General features: G+C 34.7%; 1 protein-coding gene and 1 long non-coding RNA gene across 2 annotated transcripts; one reads left to right on the top strand and one right to left on the bottom strand.

The window, feature by feature from the left end:
* Nucleotides 1–664: 664 nt before the first annotated feature.
* LOC107729065 (uncharacterized) lies at nucleotides 665–1,122 on the bottom strand. Its single transcript, XR_001638548.1, has 2 exons — nucleotides 1,029–1,122; nucleotides 665–707 (listed from the first exon to the last, which is right to left on the bottom strand). It is a non-coding gene; the product is annotated as an uncharacterized LOC107729065 (long non-coding RNA).
* A 6,371-nt stretch (nucleotides 1,123–7,493) lies between these two features.
* On the top strand, nucleotides 7,494–10,489 carry LOC107729063 (prefoldin subunit 4-like). Its single transcript, XM_016539414.1, has 3 exons — nucleotides 7,494–7,601; nucleotides 7,680–7,820; nucleotides 10,130–10,489. Exons 1-3 carry the CDS (start codon nucleotides 7,566–7,568, stop codon nucleotides 10,259–10,261), a joined length of 309 nt encoding a protein of 102 aa, XP_016394900.1. The 5' UTR covers nucleotides 7,494–7,565; the 3' UTR covers nucleotides 10,262–10,489.
* The last annotated feature ends 1,862 nt before the right edge of the window (nucleotides 10,490–12,351 follow it).

Below are 12,351 nucleotides of genomic sequence, written 5' to 3'. Positions count from 1 at the left end.
GTTGTCATTTTTATTAGTATTATTTAACAAAAAACATGTCTATACAGTTTTGATATTTGATATAAATGTTGCTTTGGAAACTATAGCTGAAATAAAATAAAAAATAAAAAATCTTTATTTTTTTAAGTTACAAAATGTTTTTCTTTTTTATGGTTTTAATTTTAGTTAACTAAAACAACCCTGGTATAAATATGCAGAGTTGTCTCAGTAAACATAATGCTATCACATGATTGTCTTCAGCAGAGAAAGTATCAAAAGAGAAACAAAACAAAAAATCACATAATTAAATTGGAAAAGGAGTGTTATAATCTTTTTTTAATTATAATGCATAATGTATAATGATTTATAATCTGGCTTTTCTGAATCAAGATTATACACAAATATCTACCAAAACAAACACATAGCTGCCATAAAATTACTTGCTACATTGAAAACATTTGCTATAATCTACGACTAATTTGAACAAAAACGTTTTTAGGACTGCACAGAATATTTGTACTTTTAGCAATGTAATCATCACATTGCTAAAATGCTGGGAAATAAATTATACATTTTTCTTGTATATTTAACTTAAAAATATAGATGTTGCAAAATAAAGCTATGTTAATATAAAATAAAAAATAAAAAATAATGAAAAAAATAATTTCACCTTCTGCCGTTTTTTCTGAGTTGAATGCTCGTTTCCCATGGTCGCTTCAAGTCAGCAACTAAATATCGGCATTGACATTGAAAACGGCTATTAAACATAAATATGATGAAAATATGCTCAAAACAATTGTTCAAACGTCTGTTACAAGAGCTACATTTAATCATATCACTAAAAGTCCTAATAAGAAACACTATAGATCGCTGCAGGGCGGAGAAGCTCATGACCTGTTTTGGCTGTAGGTTCAATCCCATGCAGGGATGATAATTCAATTCTAAATAATATTTCTGATTACTATCAAACTTACAGACAGTTGCATATTCTGATTTAATAAAATACTGAAATGAATAAAAACGACATTAATAAAAATATTTGTATTTACCTTTCCACTGTCTTGTGCCCCAAACGGACAATTAGAGTCTGTGTACAGTTTCCAAAGCTCGATGAAAGCAATCTCCAGCAGTCTGCTGTCTGTCAGCCCGCGTGTGTACACATATACCTGTCCTAAGAGAGGGTGGGGTTCAAAACGTATTACCTTAAGGTACTTGTGAGACAAACTGTGGATGAGACACGGTCTGTGAACCTATAGCACTGATGAACTCATGATCATGTCCTATTGTTTCTCACTGATGAGCTTTTCCACCTAAATAAAGATGACATGATTATCATACACATCAAAGATAAGGCATCAATCAGACAGTATCATCCATTACTTCACTCAAAGCACTGAAGCAGAGAGAGCATCAGGCTGATCTGAGAACAGCTCTCGCGGGACAGCCTGTTTTGTAGGTGTGGTTGAGCCCAAACAGGATGTGTGTAGAGGATATATAGCACAAGTTTATTTGCGCAGTATGACTCTCATCCAGGGCTTGAGTACAGAGTACATGACAACAAGCTTACCAACCTAAGCCTTTATTTATTTAATGATTGCTCACTTGCAGAATACATGGGAAGGAACATGAAAAATGACGTGAAAAATTCTTTTGAACTTTCTATGCAACAAAGAATCCTGAAAGAGTCTGGTTTCCACAAAAATGTGAAGCAGCACAACGCTTTTCAACATTGATAATAATCAGAAATGTTTCTTGAGCAGCAAATCTGCATATCAGAATGATTTCTGAAGATCATGTGACACTGAAGACTGGAGTAATGATGCTGGAAATACAGCTTTACATCACAGAACATTTTAAAATAAATACATTAAAAACAAAGAACTCTTATTTTATATTGTAATAACATTTCACAATTTTACTGTATTTTTAATCTAATAAATGCTGCATTGGTGGGCAACATAAATAAAAAAATAATAAATAAATAACTTTTAAAAGATACTGCAAGTTGCCTTAAAAATTGATATCAATGTCAGAAAGATGATCATATTTTCCAGCATGCTTTGAGATGTTTCTTCTCTTTGAAACATCTCAAAGCATGCTGGAAAATATGATCATCTTTCTTTTATACAATTTTTATTTATGTATAAAAACTGTTTACTTTAAAGTTTCAATTAGATTTAAAATCCTAGATTTTCAATGTGAGATACTATTATAGTTTTGAATCAGACTTTATTAATTTTTCTTACTTTCCATTTTAATTTTGGTCAAAGCTTTTAGTTATTTTTTATTTTGTGTTTTTTGTTTTTTATACAGTTGAAATAAAAGTAATAAATGCTGTTTTATATTGTATTTGAATTCAGTCAACATTTCTTTCTTTCTTAAAATTGTTTTAGTTGTATTTTATTAACTATAAAACCCTGTTCTGGACACCGCAGATTCATTGACCCGACTATTTGATCTTCACAGCCTGTTAAACTGATCAGTTTAAGCTCATCATCAAACTTTTTTGTTGATTCGTTTGGGTATCGTGATGAACCCTGGTTTTGATCATCGGCTCCAGATTGTAAAATAAATCCATCCAAGTATCATCTAAATTCAAAGCATTTGTACAATATACTGTTCAATAATACCAAAACTATGTTTTGATTCTTTGAGTCAAATATTGACATATGAGATGCTTTGCAATCCATTTGATTAATTAATCAGTATATTATGTAAATAATTTGATTTAAAAAATTAAAATGACCTAATTTTGTAATATTAACAGACTTTGACAAGGATTCTTCTCTCGTTATTAGACTATTTGAAAAATATAGGAATATTAGAAAAAAAAAATACTTGGCATGACAAAATACTATCATTGAAAGGGAAAAAAACAGACAGCAAACGTAGGTAGGCTAACATAAAGTTGACTGTTCTCCTGCATTAATCTTGTGATGTAATCACAGCATAACTGATGTTAAATGCATGTCATTGTGATCTGGCCCACCCTTTTCTTGACTGTTTTAGCATAAATTATCAATACTTGACCTTTACGATACATTAATATAATTCTTTTTACTGCACGACATGCATAAATACAGGCTAAATACATGCCGATTGTCTCCCACAGGCCCAGTTCGGCCGTTTCAGTCATTCTCCACTCTCTATTCAAATCACACATGGTTGTTTGAGCTGACGAATCCTCTCGCTTTGCCAAAACGTACTGTAAACTCTTTAATATCTCATTAAATGAACGTCAAACAGAACACTCTAATATGTACAGTGCACTGTGTTTTCCTATTCAACAGAAAGCATGACAACGAACAAAGGAGCAGATTTTTGTCATGTAAGCGCCGTTCATGGATACAGAGTCACATTGTAAATGCACACACTGGGGGCGAACAGCAAATTCCTTCGTGGTCACTGTGAACTTGATCTGCCACCATGAAAGGAATTCCTGCAACATGCTAACAGAGAAAAACCTTGAAGGCATTCCACTAAATCATCCAAACGAAGCATATTTTCATTAAGATATAAGACTGCACAGAATGCAAACAAGTTGCAATTATAGTTTTCACATTTATCAAATTAATATTTGTCATTGGTGCTCAAATATACACACCTGTAAATTAAAGATAGCTATTAAAAATAATCATATATGAATGGTAATGTTGGGAAAAGGGGGGGAAATTGCATATCATCCCAATATTTGTCTTTGGGTGTAACGCTGTTTACAAAGAGGATGTTTAAGAAACTAGCACTAGTAGCAACCACAGTGAGTTTGTTCAGTCAGGTTGTGTCCGCTGTCATTATGTTAACTAAATATTCAACAGCTTGTGTCCTGTGGCACGACTCTGTTTTACTTACCAGAAGAACACTGATTGGACACTCGATCACATGGCTATATTCTGAAGCTGAAAGACATGGTTCACCCAAAAATGAAGATTCGGTCTTCATTTTCTGTCATGCATTTCTTAAAGGGGTCATATGATGTTGCTAAAACCCACATCGTGACGTAGACATGTGGGGGCGTGTTAGAACGAGCCGTTTTAGGTAGGCGTGGCAGAGTCTTAACTTTTATAAAGAATATCTCTTTGGATTTGAGACTTTAGTCTGTGCAACTTTACAGATCTTCTTTATGCACCAAGAGCTTGTAACACTTCAAAGAGAAAGGAAACATTTAAATCGCATCATATGACCCCTTTAAAAACATAAAAGAAGATATTTTGAGATGTCTTGAAGGTCCGTTTTTCTACTTAGCAATACAAAGACTGAATTGCAACAGAAAATGCATCAGATAAAAGCACATAATAAATCACAAATTGCATACATATGCACAGTCATGCATTTCAAAATGACTAAAACATACAATAGGAACAACCAAAATAATTGCAATAAAGATAGAGCTTAAAATAATCCAGTCAAGTCAGTCAGCCAAGCTGAATTTAAGTGCACGGGTTTTGGCCCTGTGAGTTTTTAGAAAGTAACCAAGTAAGCCTACAATAACATTTAATTGTCATTTTTCATATTTTTAAGATGTTTTTATTTATTTGTTTTTTTTTGACAAGGCTACATCGACAGGTGGAAAAAGGAAATCAATCCCTGGGGACATAAAAGTATATATATATATATATATATATATATATCACCCTGATATCACCCTATATATATATATATAGGGTGATATCAGGCAAATTGGGACATCAGGTAAAATGGGCCATTTAAGGTTTGAGTGTTTTATCTCTTTAAAAGTTAATAGCCAATGACTGCAAAGAATTTCAAACTGTTGCCATAACAGTACTTGACATTTAGCAAATGATTTTATTGGTCTGAGGTTGCTCAGGGGTGAGGGGCAATGCCTCATTTTGAGACCACGCCAGAAAAAAGCAAGGTGAGTGGCCTGACATATCCAATCTTATACTTCTCAATAATAAGGTTGATAAATCAATAAAAAACCAATGCACATTTAGAAATAATGATTCATAACCCATATCTTGATGGCCTCTGTGAGATAAAATGCTGATTTTCCTAAATAATCCAGATTTTTATATATAAAAAAAGCATTTTTAGTTACTTGGCCCAATTTACCTGAATGTGTTAAGATAAAATGAGCCACTAATTTCAGTTAAAATAGGCCACCTTCTGAGTTGAGTTTAAGCGGAAATTCTGGTGGTTCCTTTTATTTAAAATTATTTATATTATTAATATATTGTATTATTGCATTTGTGACATACCTTTTTCACGTTTTACCTTCTAAATGTGTTTGTATGTGATGTGTGTTTATGTGTGCTCGACTATGTTTGTGTGTGCATGTTAGTGAGGCATGTGTATGTGTACACGCAAACATAGTTGTGCACACATGGGCACAAACTCACTGAAAAGAGAAAGGGTGAAAGAGACATTTTGATATAGAAGTGATAGGTGTTGAAGTAAAGCAGACAAAACGAAAGAGGCCCATGAGGAAAAGAGCCAAGCCACCTTCTTACCTTGACTACATAAACACAAAGACAAAAAAGCAACAGAAGGGAAAGCAACCAAGGGGGGAAAAGCAAGGTAAAAAGAACCACAGAGAAGAGAAAGATCCCTGCAAGCTTTGCCATTCCCTCTACGGCGAACCCAGTAACAAGCTCAAGCACTTGCCACTGCTCTATGTGAATGTGAATATGTATTTTTACTATAGCCAAACTAAAATGTGTTTAAAAGTATGTCTGACCAAATCCACCGGTTCGGTTTGCCCACCCCCCCCAAGCTCAAACGTCAAGCTACGCCTATGAGTCTATGTGGAAATAAAATTACTATCGTCAAGATATCAGTAAGTGTTGTGAAAATCCTGACCACAACGAAAACTGCGGATAATTTCAAGAAAACCGAAATGCAAAACTTAAGTGCTCGAGGCAGTTATTAAAGTCAAACATATGTCATTCTCTCTCTGTCAAAAGCTGCACATTTCCGAAATGGCAACAAACTCATGAATACCCACGTGCTTCATTCCGCCGCCGTTCACGCGCGTGCACGCAGTCCGTTTCCTGTTCAAGATGGCAGCCACCATGAAGAAAGGAGTGGTATGTGTTCACAAACGTCTTTCTGTCCAGATTCACGTCGTGTTTTTGCGCGTGCTTAGTAACCTGTAAGTGGTGCTGAAAGATGTAAAGATGCACGAGAGAAAGAGAGAGATGAGTGACTCCGGAGATGATTTGTTTTCACTGCTTCTGAGTGCAGCTAAATAGCTAACCTCACATGATTCGTGATTTTAATTTAAGGGGGTCTGAATACTTTCCGTACCCACTGTATATATATGTATAATTTAACACTGCTTATGTCTACAGACACAGTATACAAACGATATTATTGCAGGGCATTTTTTTATAGAGTTTTATATAGTTTCCTTTAAACAAATATATACTTATTTGTAACTTTTGTGTATTTTAAAATAGAGAGCAAAAGGAGTTGTTTATATTGGTATAAATGCATTGTTTTAATTAAAAATCTCGCTCAAATCATAACAGGCAGCTGAAGATGTCAATGTAACATTTGAGGACCAGCAAAAGATCAACAAGTTTGCCAGGAATACTAATTCTAAGCGGTATGTGTGGAGAAAACCAGGCACCTGTCCAATACAGTCCCAACAGTGAAGCATGGTGGTGGCAGCATCATGCTGTGGGGGTGTTTTTCAGTTGCAGGGACAGGACGACTGGTTGCAATTGAGGGAAAGATGAATGCGGCCAAGTACAGGGATATTCTGGACGAAAACCTTCTCCAGAGTGCTCAGGACCTCAGACTGGGCCGAAGGTTTACCTTCCAACAAGACAATGACCCTAAGCACACAGCTAAAATAACGAAGGAGTGGCTTCACAACAACTCTGTGACTGTTCTTGAATGGCCCAGCCAGAGCCCTGACTTAAACTCAATTGAGCATCTCTGGAGAGACCTAAAAGTGGCTGTCCACCAACGTTTACCATCCAACCTGGCAGAACTGGAGAGGATCTGCAAGGAGGAATGGCGGAGGATCCCCAAATCCAGGTGTGAATAACTTGTTGCATCTTTCCCAAAAAGTCTCATGGCTGTATTAGATCAAAAGGGTGCTTTTACTAAATACTGAGCAAAGGGTCTGAATACTTAGGACCATGTGATATTTCAGTTTTTCTTTTTTAATAAATCTGCAAAAATGTCAACAATTCTGTGTTTTTCTGTCAATATGGGGTGCTGTGTGTACATTAATGAGGAAAAAAAATTAACTTAAATGATTTTAGCAAATGGCTGCAATATAACAGAGTGAAAAATTTAAGGGGGTCTGAATACTTTCCGTACCCACTGTATATATATGTATAATTTAACACTGCTTATGTCTACAGACACAGTATACAAACGATATTATTGCAGGGCATTTTTTTATAGAGTTTTATATAGTTTCCTTTAAACAAATATATACTTATTTGTAACTTTTGTGTATTTTAAAATAGAGAGCAAAAGGAGTTGTTTATATTGGTATAAATGCATTGTTTTAATTAAAAATCTCGCTCAAATCATAACAGGCAGCTGAAGATGTCAATGTAACATTTGAGGACCAGCAAAAGATCAACAAGTTTGCCAGGAATACAAATCGGATGTCTGAACTTAAAGATGAAATCGAGGCCAAAAAGGTGAGTAATTGGTTTGATTTGGATACATTTTGGGTTGCATTTTGTTCAGGCAGATGCTGATCAAACCCTTTTTTGTAGAAATCCTTACAGAATCTAGAGGATGCCAGTGATGACCTCATGATGTGTGAGGATGATGCAATGCTGATCCCGTATCAGATCGGAGACGTGTTCATCAGTCACTCTCAAGAAGAGACGCAGGAAATGCTGGAGGCAGGGAAGGTGACAAACCAAACCCTGTGTGTTTGTGTGTGTTGTGCATGAATCTGGAAAACCTTGTAGCCTAATTGTTAAAGATCTGGGCTGGAAAGCTTGGAGGTTGAAATCTCACAAGAGTCGTGATCAGAGATGGCCCGACCTAATAAGCGATATAAGCAGTGACATAAGGCCCCATGTCAGGGTTCAGACAGTAATGCTCAGTAATAATAACTTTGATAACGTTTCAGTCGCATGCGTTCATGTTTGAAAATGAAGAGGTGGCACTATAAAACTGGTGCTGACTGCAGGGAAGTGGAAAAAGAGAAAAGAAAGTGAGCAAGATAAGCGTAAGTGATGGATTTAGAAAATATATTGTTGAAATGGCAGTCGCTGCATCGTGCTGTGAGCGCTTTGAAGACATGCTGTGCCAATGAAAATGAACGGTATTGTTGTCTTGGGCACTTCAAAATACGTGAATAATTCTAGTTCGGTCATGACAACTCTCGGAGGGATTGGCATGGTAACTAGTCATATATTTGAATGTTGAGCAGCGAGCTCATTGGCTACCGATACAGAAGAGAACCAATCAGCTGTGCCATGTGATAATGATGTCATTAGGTCAGATTGAGTTATACCTATCGGACTGCGCCATCTAGAGTTCCATGCCAGAACTCTGTATTTATCTTATTATCTGAATGGTTAAGATTTTTAGAACGCACATTCTTATTTTCCATTTACAACACTGCACGCTTACTACTGCAACTAATATTAATTAATTATTCTCTTTAAATTTCATAAACACAGATGTTCTTGCTTTATTAAAGCATTAATCTAACTAAATATTCATATTTTTCTGAAAGCAATGCTTAAACTTTTAAATAGTTAAAAAAATAGTCATTTTTGGTCATTTTTCATTGGTCATTTTTTACACCAGGGTTATTATAGTTAACAAATTAAAAATACTAAAAAACATTTTTGTTACTTGAAATAAAATACTTTGACTCTTTTATTTTAGCTAGGTGACAAGGCAACATTTCCCATATCTTGATGTTCTAAAAGAAACTAAAAATAAAATAAAATGTAATAACTATATAGGCATTTATAAACAACAAAAACAAACAATAAAATGACTAAAACTTGAACTAAAATGAAAATGACAGCAAAAAATGTAAAAAATAATTCACATAAATGGAAAAAAAAAAACTATAATAGCACCTTAATGATACTAATATAACATTGCTTTTCAATAATGTGTCAGTGTAAGATGTATACAATGGAGGATGGGGGGTGGTTATGGGGGGCCCTCTTTTGAAAATCTGCTTAGGGCCCCTAAAATGCTGGGGTCGTAATCATTGTGTCTTTGCACATGACTTAACCTCAGGTTACTGCAGGAGGACGAATAATATGTCTACTAGTTTTATTAGCAATGAAACGTTTGCATTATTTTAGAAATATTTTTCTTTTTGCTAGTATAGCTGTTTTTTGTTTTTTTTTGGCATACCTGCACAAGGCTGAACAGTGCTAGCATTTCACTCGCATTTGCGACAAAAAATATACGTGTGCAAACTGTAAAATATATTTAGGAGCAAATGTGAATAAAATAAGTCAGTGCAGGTATTTAAAAATATCTTAAATTGTATGACATTTTAAGAGATCTTAAATTTTGCGACAGAAGAGCAGGAATCGCGATACAGGCTGATATTATGCAATTTCAAAAGGCATAAATGAGCGCTGCATGTTTCAGAGGCAAAATGCAACGCTGTTACTTGCTCTACATGCTTACCGTTTCAGAGCAGTATACAATCAATGAAAACCGCGCATTTATGCCAGTTGCTTAGGATCGACTGTTGATGAATTGACATTGTTTACTTTATGGTGTTTATTGCAGATGGTTGCAAGTGTATATTTTATCTCCCCCATCTTTTTGAATGAGCAGCCAGCAAGAGTAAAGCTTATTTCAAAATAAGAGTCCCAGTGTATTTCAGGCTTGTTCATTATTAAAAGTCCTGCATTATGGGTGTTTTTTTTTCTTGGTTAATATTGGTATTTTGGTTACACAATAAACTTTATCTAGCATTTTCGATCATCGATTAATCGTTGACATCCCTACTCCAAAGAGAAAGGAAAACTTGAAATCGCATCATATGACCCCTTTAAACGTAAGCTTTTGTAGTCTCTGTTTGGGCTGCCCTGTTATTTAACACATATTATTCAATATACATATTATTCCAAGTAAAACCAATTTGTACTTGTGTTTCTTGCTTGCTGAGTGTTTGTTTTGAACCCTGGTTGTGCCACTCAACATTTCCATACTTGTATTCTGCTATCCACAGGAAGCTCTGCAGGATGAGATCAAAGCTCTGGAGGGTCGTGTGTCGTCCATACAGGAGGTCCTTGGAGATTTGAAGGTTCAATTATATGCCAAGTTTGGAAACAACATCAATCTAGAGGCAGATGAGAGCTGAGACCGCAAGCATGTGGACTTGACCCCATAGACTGTCAGTCTCCAACGGGAAATGGCATTTCTACTTTGACAGCAAGTTGTCGCCCTGTTTACACCGGTGATGCTTCTTGCATTTCACATGTTGTTATGTTTAGTGAATTATTTGAGCTGTTGCATGCAGGTGGTTTTGGGGCCAGCTGGATGAAGCATTCAGCAAGAGAGAATGAGAGGCACTGATGTAAAAAATAAAAAAGCTAAATATTTCTATTGTTTCCTTTTTCAATTTTCTTATTCATTTTTTCTTATTATTTTTTTTTTTTTTATTATTTGTGTATAATTATGTAGGCTTAGCATAGTAAAGTTTTGAGCTCATAATGAAAAAGCTGCAGGTTTTAATCCTTCAAGTTTCAACTCATATTTCTTCTCTAAAACGTGACTTTCTGTTTTTTAGACAGTTTATCAGTAATCACTCTTGTAGGGCTACATGAAGAGATTTCCCAGCGTTTTTTGAACACTGACCAGTTGCAAATGTGATATTTATTTACAACAATTCAATAATAAGAAATTAATATTGTAGTATATATTGGACACAATATTGTCTGACTTTGCTAAATTGTGTAAGTGAAAATATTACCTGTAAAGCCACAGAAGAACTGTTGTGCGTCTCCTAATAAAACACAATAGGTGTTTGACTGAAGCAGCACTGCACAGACTGTTCTGTGTGTGACATCAAAGTACAGTGAGAGCGATTAGACAGCATTTAAAATGTTTGTTTTGATGTCAAATAAGCCTTGCTGTTTTGATTTTTTGTTAAAGCAGTGTTGCTGTTGTAAAGTTGTACAGCTACAGTTGTGTTGCTGGGTTTTAAAGCAGGTTTGATTTTTTTTCTTTCTTTCTTATCAGTCTGTATTTACAGCAATTTCACTGTTCTTCTGTACTTTTACTTAAGTAAAAATCTGTCTTTACAACTTTTACTTGTAATGGAGTAATATTTGACCAGCAGTATCTGTATTTTCACTCAAGTAATGGAGTTGAGTACTTTGTCTGCCTCTGCTCATATCTAACCATTGTGCCCTTAAGAAAGACATTTAACCTCAGGTTAGGGATAGTGTGAGTCTCTTTGGATAAAAGAGTCATAAGGATTTGTTTAATGCAAGTTATTTATCATTCAAAAGTTTAAGGTCCGTTTTTGAAAGAAGGATGCATTAAATTGATCGAAAGTGACAGTAAAGACATTTATAATGTTACAAAAGATTTCTATTTGAAATAAATGCTGTTCTTTTGAACTTTGTATTAATCGGAGAATCCTGGAAAAAATGCAGCATGGTTTCCACAAAAATATTCAGCAATGTTTTCAACATTGATAATAATCAGAAATGTTTCTCGAGCAGCAAATCAACATATTAGAATGATTTCTGAATGATCATGCGACATTGAAGACTGGAGTAATGATGCTGAAAATTCAGCTTTGATCACAGGAATAAATTGCATTTTTAAATATAGTCAAATAGAAAGCAGCTATTTTAAATTAGAATAATTTTTCACAAAGTTTACTGCATTACTGATCAAATAAATGCAGCCTTGCTGAGCATAAGATATGTCTTTCAAAAACACTTAAACATCTTACTGACCCTAAACTGTTTGGACTCTCATTCTGACGGCACCCATTCACTGCAGAGGATCCATTGCTGAGCAAGTGATGTAAAGCTACATTTCTCCAAATCTGTTCCGAGAAATATCTACAAACTCATCTACATCTTGGATGGCCTGAGGGTTTCAGGAATTTATAATTTTTGGTTAATCCATTTCTTAAATAGTAATTCCTTTAATAAAAATATTCCTTTAACTCTTTCAAGAAATTATTACCTTTATATAATCTTATATAAACTACATGCTGTTAACTCAGGGCACAAATAGTCAGAAGTATTCAGAATTCAAAAGGTTTCCAAAAAGCCTGGATTTTATCTCAAAATCAGAGTTACAAGTTATTCATATGTTGTATTGATTTTCAGCAGGAAGCTTTGAAGAACGCATTGGCTGAACTCTGATAGGGAATACAGTATTTTATATTTTAGTGTAAATACAAACAGCCACATTGAGCATTAAAAAGCT

This window comes from Sinocyclocheilus rhinocerous, unplaced genomic scaffold (genome assembly GCF_001515625.1).
Source record: "Sinocyclocheilus rhinocerous isolate Xijiao unplaced genomic scaffold, SAMN03320098_v1.1 scaffold758, whole genome shotgun sequence".
NCBI lineage: Eukaryota > Metazoa > Chordata > Actinopteri > Cypriniformes > Cyprinidae > Sinocyclocheilus > Sinocyclocheilus rhinocerous.
This window is presented reverse-complemented; position numbering and strand designations above follow the sequence as displayed.

Excerpts from the sequence above, each read along its gene's own strand:
- LOC107729063 (XM_016539414.1), top strand. The coding sequence starts at position 7,566 with ATGTCTGAACTTAAAGATGAAATCGAGGCCAAAAAG. Across the intron at positions 7,602-7,679 it reads ATGAAATCGAGGCCAAAAAG|AAATCCTTACAGAATCTAGA; the intron begins GTGAGTAATTGG and ends CCTTTTTTGTAG. Across the intron at positions 7,821-10,129 it reads AAATGCTGGAGGCAGGGAAG|GAAGCTCTGCAGGATGAGAT; the intron begins GTGACAAACCAA and ends TGCTATCCACAG.